Here is a 14892-nt window from a genome sequence, read left to right as displayed (position 1 = left end):
CTCTTACTGGGGCACGTTGGATGCTCTCCGTTGATTGGGCACCTGAGCCTTTAAAATTTTATTTTATTAAGAAAACTTATTTCTGAGTAACCCGAGCGGCTGAACTGCTACGTTGGTTATAAGTCATGTTATAAAATGCCTACGTAACTAGCAAGTCCCCACGTTTGTCCTAGTTTTCGGCTCACTTTCGTGTATCCCTGTTGTTCTTGTTTTATTTCGGCCTTTGTTTCCTCTGTTCCATCTTGACAATGTCGTCTACTCAATGTCACATAACTTGAAACCTGTCTCTGCTTGCTAATAGTAATTCCACCTGCAGTCTCAAGTCAAATATAAACATCCGCTCTCATCACGAATTTCTTTAACGTTTGTTTCTATTCACAAGCCTATTAATTTTTCAACTAACTTAAAAAAAAAATGTCCACCGGCTACGAACGGAAAACAACCCCAGCCTGCGCCTGGGACTGGTACAGCAGTACGTAAAAATATTTAAAATATTGGCATATTCTTGGGAAACGAACAATACTTAATAAAAATATATGATAGTTTGAAGCCGATGTTGGAATAAAACAGAGAATGCTGTCAACGGCAGGAAGTTGTCGCCAGTGCTTACCGGAGCAGCGCATGTTTCCGGATGTTGCCGGCGTCGCGCACAAACGTTGGATCACCGATGTCAGTGGCTACACTAGAATGCGCACCTACGTGCAGTAGATGCTTCCAGATGTTCAAACTCATGCCACGTCCTGTACAGCTTTAAAATAGTTTGAGCCAAGTAGCTGGCTGGTACGGACATATATTTTTTCAATACTTTAATGCACTCTGCTAAAACAACCTGTCCTGCTTCCAAACTTATCTGCTGTTCGGATGCGGTGGATTTCTGTCGCCAAGGTATTCAAGACACACTTGAGGTACGTATGAGAAAACCTGTACCCACTCATTTCTCCTTTATTATTTATTCTGAGTACATTACTATTGGCAACCATTTGGTCTAGCATACCTCCGAAATGGAAGCTAAAGTGTTTGAGTAACAACAAACCATGACTCCGACATGAAGTTGATTGTTGCACATGACGTCGAGGATAATTGCGTCATTGTTTTTTTTTATTAATTTAAAAAGGAGCGAAAGTAAACATATTATTGCAATTAGAAACGTATCGGTCGACGTCAATTAAAACCGCTCAGTTAGTCATGTAAAAAAAAAAAGATTGAAGTGCAAACATACCGGAGTGATCAGTCCGCTACGTTCGTTTGAATCGCCGATTCGAGGGTAAACTCAGTAAAAACACCACGTTTCCCACGTGCAATAAATACTCCCGAAACTTTCTGATTTACAGGCTTCTCTGACGCCCAGCAAGTTTCTGACATGAACTATAAGAAAGGGCTAGTTGGCCCCATCAAGCCAGCTAATCCTTTCTTCAGAAATAATTTTTAATATCATCATCATCATAATAATTTTTAATATTTCTAAAGTTAAAAGGCTAAACTTTTGAAGAACCTCATTGTCCGAGAAGATATGCACCTGTTTAAAAATGTCCAATGGTGGTGACAAAGCCGACATCAATACTCTTCCTATGTAATGCGTAGTTGCCTTTTTCAAGGTTAGTCTGTATAAATAACTACATAAAAATACGCTCGATCGTAGCCAGTAAATTCATGAACGAAAAAGTAAGAGTGACGCCTGCAGGAAACAGTTATTTTAAACGCCGCCGGCGTACTACAAGTAATTTGGATTACTTTGTTACCAAAAACAGTTTTTTTCACTGGAGGTATGCTCTTTTACTTTCAGTTTTATGTAATAACAAAAAAATGCTGGTGTACCGGAATGAGTTTGTATCATCACTACTGCGTGATGTCTGTTGAATAACCCAGTTTAGTAGTCATCCATTAACCAAATTGGCCATCAAGAGCATACAGACAAGGCGCGCCTCCACTACTAACTTTATGATAAGTATCCATACACCCAGGAAGGTACCATGACGTCGAGACCACAGCCTCCGCAAGTCAATTTCCTCTGTTGCGAAATTACCTTCTACCTTCTCGTTTTTGTATTAGTTACACGTCGCGGTTTCATTACCCTTATTTTCCTATAGGCACAAGCTTCAAAAGATGGCAGACTCAGATCTTGTGACAACGAAACCACGAGCGTTGGCGGTGGATACCTGCTGGAGCGTGGTAGTGATTACATTCATCGTGACTTTTATTGGAGTAGCCCTAGAGCGATCGTCCGGACTCCTATATGTCGCTTTTATGGAAGAATTTGGGGTGAACCGTCAGACTGCCACTTGGCCCCAAAGCCTTATGATGTGTCTAAGCGGCATCAGTGGTAAGTATACCCTACAGAAATGCAGCGCATTATCTTCGAATGCCTTTTAGCCCGGGTTGTTCCGAATATTACCTAACTGTAGCAGTACAGTACAATTGCAAGCCTACTTCGCCTTACAGCGGCAGCTAGTTGAAATTCCTGGTCCTAAACAAGGTTTCTTCGTACAACCCTTTACACAATACGCATCGATATAGCCTCCCTCCGATAGAAGCCTAACTTGTTTGTTGTTCAGATGGACCGAGACAACAAAACGCAGAAAGAATCTAAATAAAAGTTGTTTTTTGGCGTTTTTACAACCTGCCAGAACGCCCTTCCAAAACAACACCGCATTAAGCATTAGTCATAATGTGAACCAATAATATTAGGCCAGATTTAGTCTATGAATTAAGCATCGAATGAGCCTTGCCATAAGTATAAAATTAGACAATTATTAGAACACAAGATGCTAGTCCAAGGAATCAATAAAGCGTTTAACGAACCTAAATAGTGATTCCGTTCAATTTTCTGGCGTCAAACCTCGTTGCGTGGCTTCTTATGATTGAACTGAATACGAACCGGTAATGTAATTCGCACTAAACCACTTTTTAATATCTTACTAATTTGGTACTCAACTGATTTGACAGTAAAAAATAAATACTTGAAATAGAGTAAGATGCAAATTAAACATGCAAAGCGTGACGGCATAACACCATCTGCAGTAGAACCTTCCACTATCAGTATGCTAGCAGTATTCAACCACTGTCAACCGGAAATGCTTCCCATGACCTGCGCATGCGCGGATCTAGGTTATGAATTATCAAAATATTGTCTCCATGCCCCCAAATTGGTGGTATTTCTTGGCCGCAGTGACTGTGAGTGTCCGCTACTCGTGCACGCATACTGACAGTGGGTTTCCACAAAGTTCACCACAACTCTTATGTCGCAGCTTTCAAATGTTCAACAAAAATTGTCAAAGAGACTGCGCCTCTTCTTGAAAATAACGTTTTGACACACACACACACGCACACGAGCGCACGCACACGCACAGATAATAGCTGTGTATCAGGGATGGGCAAAATACATGCAAATATGATCGAAATACAAACACAAAATACTTCGTCAAAAATGTTTTTAATTACAAGTCTAATTGCATTTCCAAAAAAGCATTTAAGTACAAGATACAAATACAACCAAATGTATTTGGTCTCCTCCAAATACTTTTCCAAATACATTCCTCAAAATTTGGGTCAACGACTTCAGGGCACCTGGAACGGGTTTCTGGGTACCATATTTTAATTTTGCAGTGACATAATAGATATATAATCACAAAAAAATGTAATCAGCTTGGACTTAATAGGCGAAAAAAGTACAGAGCTTCAAGCAGCTTTTTTGTTGATTACATTTTGGTATAGACCAACAAAGAACCTAGACGACTAAGACGCGCAGCACTAGCTAGAGACTTTTTTATTGTTGCAACTCACACCAGTTATGAAAATCTGGACGACCCGGCATTTAGATTGTTCCAGGCAAAAAATATGGATGAAAATCAGGCTGGAAAGCATCACAAGTTGTCACAGGCACTTATTTAGCCAGTCTGCCTGTGAACATCGATTTCGTCACTATTCTTGCCCTAGACTAGCACCGTAATCACAAAGTCACTAAACGCTTGTGCTTGATTGAGAGACACTGCATTCGGTGCAGAACATAGTTTTCTTCCTGCTCTGGACAGTGACAATGAATTTGATTGATGTATTTTCGCCCACAAAATTGTATTTAAATACAATTGTATTTGAAATACCCACGTTTTAGTATTTAAATTCACACGTCAAATACATTACACAATTTGTAATTAGATACTAATGCAGAATACACAAAGTATTTGAAATACGTATTTTAAATACTTGTATTTGAAATACTGCCCATCCCTGCTGTGTTTGTTCCGTGCGAAAAGAAGCTAAGATATGGCGTTTAACTGTATTTCTGTTGCATAAGTACAATGTTTTCAATAGACAGCTGATGACAGCAGCAATAACGTAACATACAGTCGCTCTATTTCAAAGGTCTTGAAATGTTCGTAACAGTACAAAAAAATAGAGCTATCACAGGATATATTATAAACTCTTATTTGCTGCCCACTCCCGGTGATGGAGGTTGAAAAATGTGCCGATGTTTTAGTGATAAGGTGATATAAATTTTTTATGATGATATTTCGTTACAAGGTCTCTCCGTGGGACTGCTTCAGAAAAGATACTCAATCCGGCACATCGCAATTGTTGGGAGCGTTTTGGGATGGATTGGTATCATGGCCTCGGCATTTGCTCCCAATATTATCTGGATGTCTATCGCCATCGGAGTCGTTCATAGTACGTACAGCCTTTGTTTCTTAGTGCGGTTACTGCCCGGTGCTCTATGGGGCTAACCCTAGGCATCAACAAATTAAAGTGATAACGTCTTCAGTATAGAGTCGATTACGCAGCCTGAGGGGCAAGTGTACTGCATTGCATCGTTTGTTATACAACCTTCAAATCACATTGGGTGGACAGCCGGACTATTATGTTTAGTTTATCCGGGGTGCGTGGTCTTAATTCGAAACTATTCAGCTTAAATAAATTGTGAAATGTACTCTAATGCGGTTCGTGCATGTAAGTTATAGAGTCAGTGGGACATAATACAGAGGGTTATTTCTCAAGTTAATTGTAATAATTAACTAAAATCAGTATAGAGGTACAAAGTATGTAGCAGGAGTAAATTGCATTTTATTTGATCGCCTTTTCTCACCACGTTCCCCCACTTTTTCAGCTTCCTCTTTGTTCTCGTCTTTGCCTTGAAACTTTACACACGCCGGACCTTCTGTGCTCAACCCTCCTAGGGTGATATGGAACCACGTTTTTAAGAGCAGTAATTTCGGGGGTGTCATTAGGTCCAAAGTAACACATAGTCCTGAGAATTTCTTACTGTCCGTATGTTTTTGGGACCATGTAAGGCCGAGAAAAGGCGGCCTTGGACCCTTTTCTGGTACTGTAATTTGGTGTCGTTTGTCGTAATTGTTTTCCATTGCTTACCCGTATTTTTTTTTATTGCCGTGATAGTCATTTCTGTTCCTGCAAATTGATTTTGTCGGTTGAACACAGTAGGTGATCTGCATGTAGCCACGGACTCTCTCCACACGCGGCGAATTGTGGGCTACATCCTAGTACAATCGTATGAAAATTGTTTGTGGTGCGCAACGGCTGCTTCAAGCGCGCACTTCCACCCACCCGCGAAATTAAGATACATTCCCATGATTTGTTTGGTGTCTCATATCACCTGCTCAGCTAAAGAATTTGCTTCTGGGTGATATGGAGCAGTAAATCAGAGTATGATTCCTCTTTTTTGCGCGCATCTCTGCAACTTCTTGCTGCGACAGGCCGGTCCATTGTGCGAGAAAATGTCCTTCGTATTCTGGAATGTTTCTCGTTCCTTCAGCGAAACAACAAAATTGGCGTCTTCTTTACCCCCTTTGCTTTGAGAACCGGGAACAGATGGTTGACGTGCTCTTCTGTTAACCGGGAATAAATAATACTGCCATCGGCTTAGACGTTACAGAAATCACCCAAGAGGCTTTTGAGCACCTTATTCATCGTCCTGTGAAACCAGTCTCCTGAGTTCTACCATTCGAATGGTGGCTGATTATACTCGTAGACAACAAATAGCGTCATGAAGGAGGTGAAGTTCTTAGTTTCTTCATCTAGGGGACTTATCAATACCCTTTGCAGAGGTCCATCCGGGAAAACCGATGAGCATCTACCCGTCTCTTTGATGATGTCATCCACGCATGGCATTAGGAATGGGAGGAGCTCGGTTTGGCAATTAACTTGGCTGTAATATGTGCATAAACGGAACTAAACGGAGCGTGCCATTTTTTTAGATACAGTGGTGATTAGAGATGCTAATGTTGACGTCGATGGCGTTATGATTCCAGCGTCTAGCGTTCTTTGCAGCTCCCGTTTTAGCCCCATCATTTTTCATGAGACATACTTCTAAGGGTTTTTTTGTACTCCGGAACTATCTCGTAGCTCAAAGGAAACGTTAATGACTGAGGTTGCTGGCGGATATAATCCAACACATATTAGGTCGGTGTACGGTGCAGGTACCGTATCTGAGGTCTTCACAATACGGAGCACTTTCAGTGCGCTCATATGCTGGATATTCACGTCCTAATCCAGAGTCACTTCGTCCTTCCAAAAAAGTGCACCCGGTCCCGATACGATGCACATGAACTCGACCTGTTCGACGATAAGTGCTTGAACTGTAAGCTTCCTTCCCTGGAACTTCATTTCCAGTGTCACCCAGTTTCCCATCAGCTTAACGGTGTTGTCATAGCTATGAACTTCGATAGGCTTTCAGGTTGCATCTTCTTTTCGTCCACGATTTTTTATTAACAAGACTGATAGAGGCTTCGGTGTTAGCTAAGGCATCGAGCTATCTGCCAAATGACGATAACATTAGTGTAGAGAGTGTTGTACCTAACGAGGTAGACAGTCACATTCTTTGGCATCGGTTGGAACTGTACACCCTTCTCTATTCGTTGTTTGGTTGCTCGTCAGCACCGCTCTCTGCGATGTGGTTGAGTGAATTGTTTCCCGACTAATTCATGCGAGGCGTGTTACTTTCCTGGTACCCGGGGAGCTCGTCTCCACTACGAGTGTCGGAAATCGCACTTCTGGGGTTGGTTACTGATCGTTGTTGCCCGTAAGCAGTTGGGGAGCTCACACATACATCCTTTAGTGAGTGTAGAAGGTTCTCAGTGTTCATTGGAGGCTTTACTTTTACTTGCTTTTGTACATATTTGTCCATGCCATAGCTAAACAGTGGGACGATGGATGTTTCCGGCAATGCAGGGTCAGCGAGTGGGAGATGTCGTCTCTTCTCATAGAAGTAGTTCAGCAAGGTGCCTCCCCGATGTTTGTGGAAGATTTTTTTTTTTCATAGCGTTCAACAGAATTCACCTTGAATGGAGTAGTGCAACACTGTCTCCAAAGTTTCCACGAATTGTTCGTGTTTTCACGAACGCGGAGTTCATACCAATTCTTAGAATTCCCTGCCATAAATAGCCGCACATTGTTTATTCGTTTCGTGTCTCCTATCCAACGATATTTTTCGCAGGCGTACTCGTAGAAGTCTAACCAGGTAGCCGCAGCTGAAGTTTCGCTATCGAACATATCCGGCTTCACCGTTTCCTCCCATCTTCGGTCGGGAGCTCCCATTTTTTCAACCTGCTGCCTTTGCTGCTCAAGGTACGATAGCTGCATTTGCAGCAGCTGAGCAACGACTGATGAGAGGTTCTCTTCGGCAGGAGCCTCTTGAAGTTGAGTGGCGGTTGGCTTAAGAAACCACTTTTAGAAGTTGTTCATTTCGATATTCAGCTTTACTGTTTTTCTTTAGACAAGATCTTCTGGAGACAATTTCGCCTTACCGGAGATAAAGGTGATGAGCTCCGAGCTTTTAGATTGCTAGGATAGATGTACTAATTTTTACCGTCTATTTGGTAGCTCTCCACAATGGTCCGTCTTTTTTTTTTTCATGGGTCAAACATTTTTGGATTCACATCATGCAGCGGATCTTCTCGGCTGCGCCAAGTATAGAGGTCCAAAATATGTGACAGGTTTAAATGGTGTTTTATTTTATAATATCCCCCACCTTGTCCCTTCTCCCCTCCCTCTCTAGAGCGCAGCTCTTAGGCGCCCGTTTCCGGCTTGTGTGGCGTCGGCGTCGGCGTCGGCGTAACCGCGCGGTGCATTATGGGACGCGTCACGTCACTGATGACGTCATCGGCATCGTAACTGCGTCACTGATGACGTCACCGGCACCGTCAGCGTCACTGATGACGTCATCAGTGACGTCATCTGCATCCGCATCGTCATCGTCATCTTCATCGTCACTGATGACGTCACTAGTGATGATGATGTCAAGAGTGACGGCACTGGTGACGTCAATGATGATGTCATCATCACTAGTGACGTCATAGGGGTCATGTGACCCCCGTGAAGTCACGTGACCCCGGTGACGTCACATGACCCCCGTGATGTCACGTGACCCTCGTGAGGCGACGGCGACGCCACTCGGAGGGAGGAGTAGCAGACAGGATGAGGACGTGAGGAGGAGGAAGGAGGGATATACCTTCCCCTCAGTACCCTTTCCTCCTCCTCCTCAAGAGCTGCAATCTAATTCAGTGTTACAGGGATTTGTAAACGGCTTTAATTTTTTTTAGCATCGTCTTTGTTCATGTCTTTACCTTGGAACATTGCAGTTGGTTAATTACCTTTTCAGCTTGGAAAACAAATTAAACACATGATTCCTATTAGAAACTTGCTGAGCTTCACCAAAAACAACGCTATCAATAAATTGCAGGCTAACTTGAAGCACGTGGGAAGCGCCGGGGTGGGACAACGTTATCACTCGTGCAGCAGGCACAAGACAAGAGGTGGGTAGACGTAAATGATATTTTTATCATCCCCGTTTCACCTCAGCTAGCATTGTGCCTGTTGCAAAATAGGTACTCTGGCGCATCCCAGCACTTCCGATGAGCTTCAAGCAGTTATAAAACTGACTAACTTAGTTGTTTTCGATGACTGTCAGCAAGTTTATAATTAGAACTATAGGTTTATGTTCCCAAATATAAAACGTAAATCAACAAAAGTTTAGTTGAGTATCCCTTTTAAGGTGAGGAACCACCACCTATATTATGGCCCCCTGCCTGTGTTGTGCCCACCTGCCCAAACCGCATTAGTGTACATTTCACGCTTTTTAAAAATATATTTGTCCAAAATAAATAAATTACCCCATAAAAGGGGATTGTTTTAGAGCGCAGCTCTTAGGGGCCCGTTCCCGGCTTGAGCGGCGTCGCCGTCGGCGTCGGCGTAACCGCAACCTTCGTAACCCTCGTAACCCTCGTGAGGGTTACGAAGGTTACTTACCCTCGTAACCCTCACGAGGGTTACGAGGGTTTTTACCCTCAGAAGGGTTACCTTCACAAGGGTTACCCTCACGAGGGTTACTTACCCTTGTAACCCTCACGAGGGTTACGAGGGTTAGTAACCCTCGTGAGGGTAACCCTCGTGAAGGTAACCCTTTTGAGGGTTACGAGGGTTAGTAACCCTCGTGAGGGTAACCTTCACGAGGGTTACCAACCCTCGTAACCCTCAAAAGGGTTACGAGGGTTAGGTTACCCTCGTGAGGGTAACTCTCATAACCCTCGTGACCCTCACGAGGGTTACTTACCCTCGTAACCCTCACGCGGGTTACGAGGGTTAGTAACCCTCGTGAGGGTAACCTTCACGAGGGTTACCCTCACGAGGGTCACGAGGGTTATGAGAGTTAACCTCACGAGGGTCACGAGAGTTACCCTCACGAGGGTCATGAGAGTTACCCTCACGAGGGTCACGAGAGTTGCCCTCACAAGGGTTACTAGGGTTACCCTCACGAGGGTCACGATGGTTACCCAGGTCAAGTGACCCCCCCTGGGGTCACGTGACCTGGGGATACCCGCCGAGGTCACGTGACCCCCCGTTGACGTCATAGCCACTGATGACGTCATCAGTGACGTCACTGATGACGTCACCGGCATCCGCATCGTCATCGTCACTGATGACGTCATCAGTGACGTCACTAATGACGTCACCGGCATCCGCATCGTCATCATCATCACTGATGGCGTCATCAGTGACGCTACTGATGACGTCATCGGTATCGTCACGTGACCCCCCGACGTCACGTGACGCCCCAAGGTCACGTGACTCCCACAAGGTCACGTGACCCCCAAGGTCACGTGACCCCCCGCCCCCCGAGGTCACTTGACCCCCCCCCCCAGTACTCTTCCCTCCTCCTCCTCAAGAGCTGCGCTCTAATTCGGCGTTACAGGGAGTTGTAAACGGCTTTCATTTTTTAATTGAAAGATATATCAAAAAAGAAAGATATTAGAGTTATAAAGACTATATTATCCCACTGGGATTAACGTGCTCGACAGATATTAAATGGGGGGAGAGGTAACTGTCACAATAATTGGTTAATTAACTGCAAACATATCTAATATTTCAAACAAGAAATACAATGTCCGTGGAGGAAACGGGAAAAATGCTGTTGAAGGGACAGCAGAAGAAAAGCATTACAAATAAAACGTGAACATTTACATGTAATCAAAACATGAATGAATAAATTTACAAAATATATAAATATGTTCTATGCAAGAGACACTCACAAAATCTCAAAATTCGCAAAGACAGTGCTCGATACAAGAAATACCTTACACGAAAACACAAACGCAAATTTATCATTTTAAAAGTAATAAGAACGTAAATGAAAAAATAAATCAAACAGACGAAACGAAGAAGACGTACTTTAATAACCGTTCAAATTAACCCAATTTCGTAAAATGTTTTGAAATGTTTAATTAAGATATCTAAGGGCTACAGAGAAGTCACAGTTTTAAGAGGAAATAATTATCAAAGAATTGGCTTATATAATATAAAATTGAGATTGGTAACCAAGTTTGAGATAATCGTCGAACAGTTTTGCGTGATTGTAGCCGGATTTCAAAACTGGACTCAGAAACGAATGTTTTGTGTAGAACTACGTACGGAAAAGAGACATTTCAACCTCCTCGTAAAAAACTTGATTGCGGGTCCTCATAGATGCGCCGAAGGCGCACTGTTGATATAGTGACGAGGTACTTGAAACTGCGTGTTAGGTCTACGTTCTCCACACCATTACAGGCAGGACTTCCGCCGCTCTTTCTGCTCCTGCTTTCGAAATCAGGCGACGAGAACGTGAAAAACGAACGATGAATATCTCCTAGCATCTTGGCTTTTTCGCAAACCATTTAAATACGTGTAGGCTTTATAAATTACTGAATTTAAAACTCCAACTAATAACCTTACTAATGAAACCTATAACTTAGGGGGCCATTAAATTTCGTTAGTCACCCAACTTACGTTGGCGGTTGCCCTTTGCGACCCATAATTTCTTCCGAGCCTTTAAATACGTAATAAAGACGAAATCGCCAAAGACGACGACGTCGACGACGACGACGACGACGACAACAACAACAACAACAACAACAACGACAACAACACCACCACCACCACCACCACCAACAACAACAACAACAACAACGACAACAACGACAACAGCAACAACAACAACAACAACAACAACAACAACAGCGACAATGACAACCACCACAACAACAACAACAACAACAACAACATGGTGAGCAGAACAGGATCATGCACAACAACACAAGCGCTGACTCGCAACCGAATTTATACACAAAAGGAAGAAGAAGAGGGCGTTTTGAAAGACACGCAGGGAACGCAGTGCGTGTCACACGCAACACATTATTTAACTACAATGTGTTTTCCTTTTAGTCCGATCTAAAACAAAAACTGATTGGTTGCTGATGCAGCTGTCCCCCAAGCTCTCGATGCATTGCGCTTCCGAGATTTCGCGAGTCGTCTTGTCTCGATAATGTCCAATTGTCCAATCGATAGTGTCCAAGGCACAATAATAATTGGACATTACCAAGACAAAACGACTCGCGAAATCTCTGAAGCGCATTGCATCAACAGCTTGGGGGACAGCTGTATTAGCCACTCATCAGTGACACTGCATCAAACCGAAACCTCGTTCTTAGATCGGACCATGGGCACCGTGACCATTGGGCAAAGGCATTGTAGTTAAATGGTGTTGTGTCGCGCGTGACACGCACTGCGTGCCCTGCGTGTCTTTCGGAACGCCCTCTTCTTCCTTTTGTGTATAAATTCAGTTTCGAGTCAGCGCTTGTGTGTTGCGCATGATCCTGATGTCTGCCCTCGTCGTTTTGTGCGCTGTTGTGTTCACCATGTCGTCATACCAACTCGCCCAACTTACAACAACAAACAACAACAACAACGACGACAACGACAACAACAATGGTGACGACGACAACGACGACAACAACAACAACAACAACAACAACAACATTATTTTGGATTAAATGTGGTTTACCGTAGGGAGCCTGCGAAATATATTATTTTCTTCTGCGTGAAAATTCTGTGAGGATGAACAATGATTTTAAAGGAATTTTGTTGCTCATTTCACGCTTCGAGGATGTAAATTAGGTTGCTCTGCTACGTTCACAGAGCTAATATAAAACTATTTCTCGTTAAGAAATGTGCAAATGGTTCTTGCAAGAAATGCGATGAATGTGAGGGCTTACTGTCATTAGGTATTAATTTTACTGCGGTTTCTGAAGAAAAAACAACTTAGTCAGTGTTTTTATCTCAGCAAGGTTCAAGAATAGCAGCATGCTCACATAAAGACGCAGTGATATTTGAATCGATACTGTAATACGGAAAATGTTTAATATGTTTGAGCGCATATGAACTGTGAATGACTATGGAACTGTTCCAGAACAAATTAACTGAAAAACACATTTTTTTACAGGTATCGGAAGCGGCGCAATCTTCTTGGCAGTAAGAATGTTTACGGTTATGTATTTCGACAAGTTCAGGTCTGTAGCTTTAGGAGTTGCATCTTCCGGAATCACAGCCGCAGGTTTCGTTTTTCCAAAGTTACTCCTGTATTTAAGGAGTGCTTATGGTTTCCCGATTACTTTGTTCCTTCTGGGTGCCCTTTCCATGAACTCGACACCTCTTATCTGTTTGCTTAAGGTTCCTCCTTGGAGCAAACTCGAACATAAGAAAGGATCGACCTCCTCGCTTCGTCGAATAACATCCGACGCTGTCGTTAAGAATCCGACACGCATTTTACCTTCCTTGAAATCACGCCTCAATACATGGGCTATCAGTACCATGATTCGTTCTCCAGTCTTGCACATTGTCGTCTGGTCGACAGCGGCTACACACACACTGGACCTGATGTTTCTGTCAACAATGACCGACTTTTCAAAAGACAAGGGTCTTTCCCTAGACGAGGCTGTTTGGATATCGTCGTGTTTTTCGGCAACGAACCTTCTGGGAGGCTTGTGCCTGCCCTTGCTTGCCGACAGACAATACCTTCGCCGCAGCACTTTGTTGGCGCTTACACAACTTATGACGGGTGCCGTCATGGTGATAACTCCTTTAGCAGCCACCTACTGGTCCATCGCGACCATTGTTGCTTTAGCTTCATGTTTTGTCGGTTGTTCGCTCCTTCTGCACCAAGTGCTATTGGCCGACTACTTTGGCATCGAAAGCTTCGGCTTTCTTCATGGTGTCATTGGCATCGTGAGAGCCCCACTGCAACTTTTCAATCCTGCTATTGTTGGTAAGTGCGTTAAAGTGCGCCGATACGTTGGTGCAAGCTAGAGGCTGTAACACGATCTGTTTTATAAAAATGTTATTTAACTGTTTATATTGAATACCTTTTAGGTCTTTTTTAGAGTTTGTGAAATGAATCACCTTCGAGTTAGAGCAATGCCTAAATGAAAATAGTTTCGTCGAAATGAAGGGAGTGGGGGTCAGGATCCCGTTGAGTCAACTCAAATTGTCTAGAAAGTCTAGGCAGCGGGCAAAGGGGCTATTTAAAGTCAATCGGAATTCAAATAGTTTCAACTTCGAGATGAACAATTCGGTCAGAGAGTAAGACTGAGAGGGTCGGCTTATACCAGGTTAATTGCCCGCCTCCCCCCATTAGACGACTTCAAAAAATATTACTACTATTACTTCTACTGCTGCTACTACTTCTACTGCTTCTGCTAACTACTAACTGGTAATTACTAACAACCACTACTACTGCCGCGTTATCAATCGCGCCGCACTGAGGGGCAGCCGCAAGAATAACCCACACAAATTCCGACTGCGGGGGAGAGCGAAAAAGCGTTGTTTATTCTTTGGTAGGCGTTATATATGCGTAGCACACACCGGATTATGTGATTCGCTTTCTAGGAAGACCTGGATGAATCAGATGCGCTGCCAACCCAACTACTACGACAGAAACCTAACTAGTACTACTAACTACTAAGTACTAAGTACTATCTGCCAACTACAAACTACTAAGTAGCACGTAGTAACTACTATCCACTATGTACGTACCTCTTACCACTAACTTCACATTACTATCTACTTGTTTCTTGCGACTAGCTACTTAATACTAACAAATCGCTACTTACTACTAATAATCAAAGCAAGAACCTGGGATACTTGCAGCGCATAATGCAGTATTGATCACACCAATGTAATTGCTTTCGTTCTCGAAAACTTTACATCTTTGACTTTTTTTTTCAGGAATCTTTCGTGACCGAATGGGGTCATATGACAACCTGTATCGATTTCAAGGTGGACTCATTTTATTTTCGGGATTGCTGTGGTTTCTGATCGTGTACTGGGAGAGAAGATGTCTGCCGTTATTTCCCACCATACGTCGAGAAGACACATCAAAATCAGGCACCGTCCCTGACATGTCTACCCATTCTCGCATCCAGAGTGGTCCAGACACTGGCAATCCAAGTGTCGATCTGCCCTACTCTCGGATGGTGTAGGGCGTGAATTGTGACGGAGTGACGAGAAGGGGAAAAGCAAGCTGATAGGTCCTCGGTGAATTCAAATAGATCTCTTTGCCAATCAGTTGCCAAGGTC

General features: G+C 43.3%; 1 protein-coding gene across 1 annotated transcript; it reads left to right on the top strand.

Moving 5' to 3' along the window:
• The first annotated feature begins 2103 nt into the window (after window positions 1-2103).
• On the top strand, window positions 2104-14795 carry LOC8033970 (MFS transporter asaE). Its single transcript, XM_002407035.5, has 4 exons — window positions 2104-2320; window positions 4519-4662; window positions 12761-13582; window positions 14542-14795. Exons 1-4 carry the CDS (start codon window positions 2104-2106, stop codon window positions 14793-14795), a joined length of 1437 nt encoding a protein of 478 aa, XP_002407079.3.
• The last annotated feature ends 97 nt before the right edge of the window (window positions 14796-14892 follow it).

The sequence above is a fragment of the Ixodes scapularis genome, unplaced genomic scaffold (assembly GCF_016920785.2).
Source record: "Ixodes scapularis isolate PalLabHiFi unplaced genomic scaffold, ASM1692078v2 PGA_scaffold1__304_contigs__length_218370807, whole genome shotgun sequence".
Lineage (NCBI taxonomy): Eukaryota > Metazoa > Arthropoda > Arachnida > Ixodida > Ixodidae > Ixodes > Ixodes scapularis.
The sequence above is the reverse complement of the archived record's forward strand: the minus strand, read 5'-3'. Positions and strand labels throughout refer to the sequence as shown.

Excerpts from the sequence above, each read along its gene's own strand:
- LOC8033970 (XM_002407035.5), top strand. The coding sequence starts at position 2,104 with ATGGCAGACTCAGATCTTGTGACAACGAAACCACGAGCGTTGGCGGTG. Across the intron at positions 2,321-4,518 it reads GTGTCTAAGCGGCATCAGTG|GTCTCTCCGTGGGACTGCTT; the intron begins GTAAGTATACCC and ends TTTCGTTACAAG. Across the intron at positions 13,583-14,541 it reads TTTCAATCCTGCTATTGTTG|GAATCTTTCGTGACCGAATG; the intron begins GTAAGTGCGTTA and ends TTTTTTTTTCAG.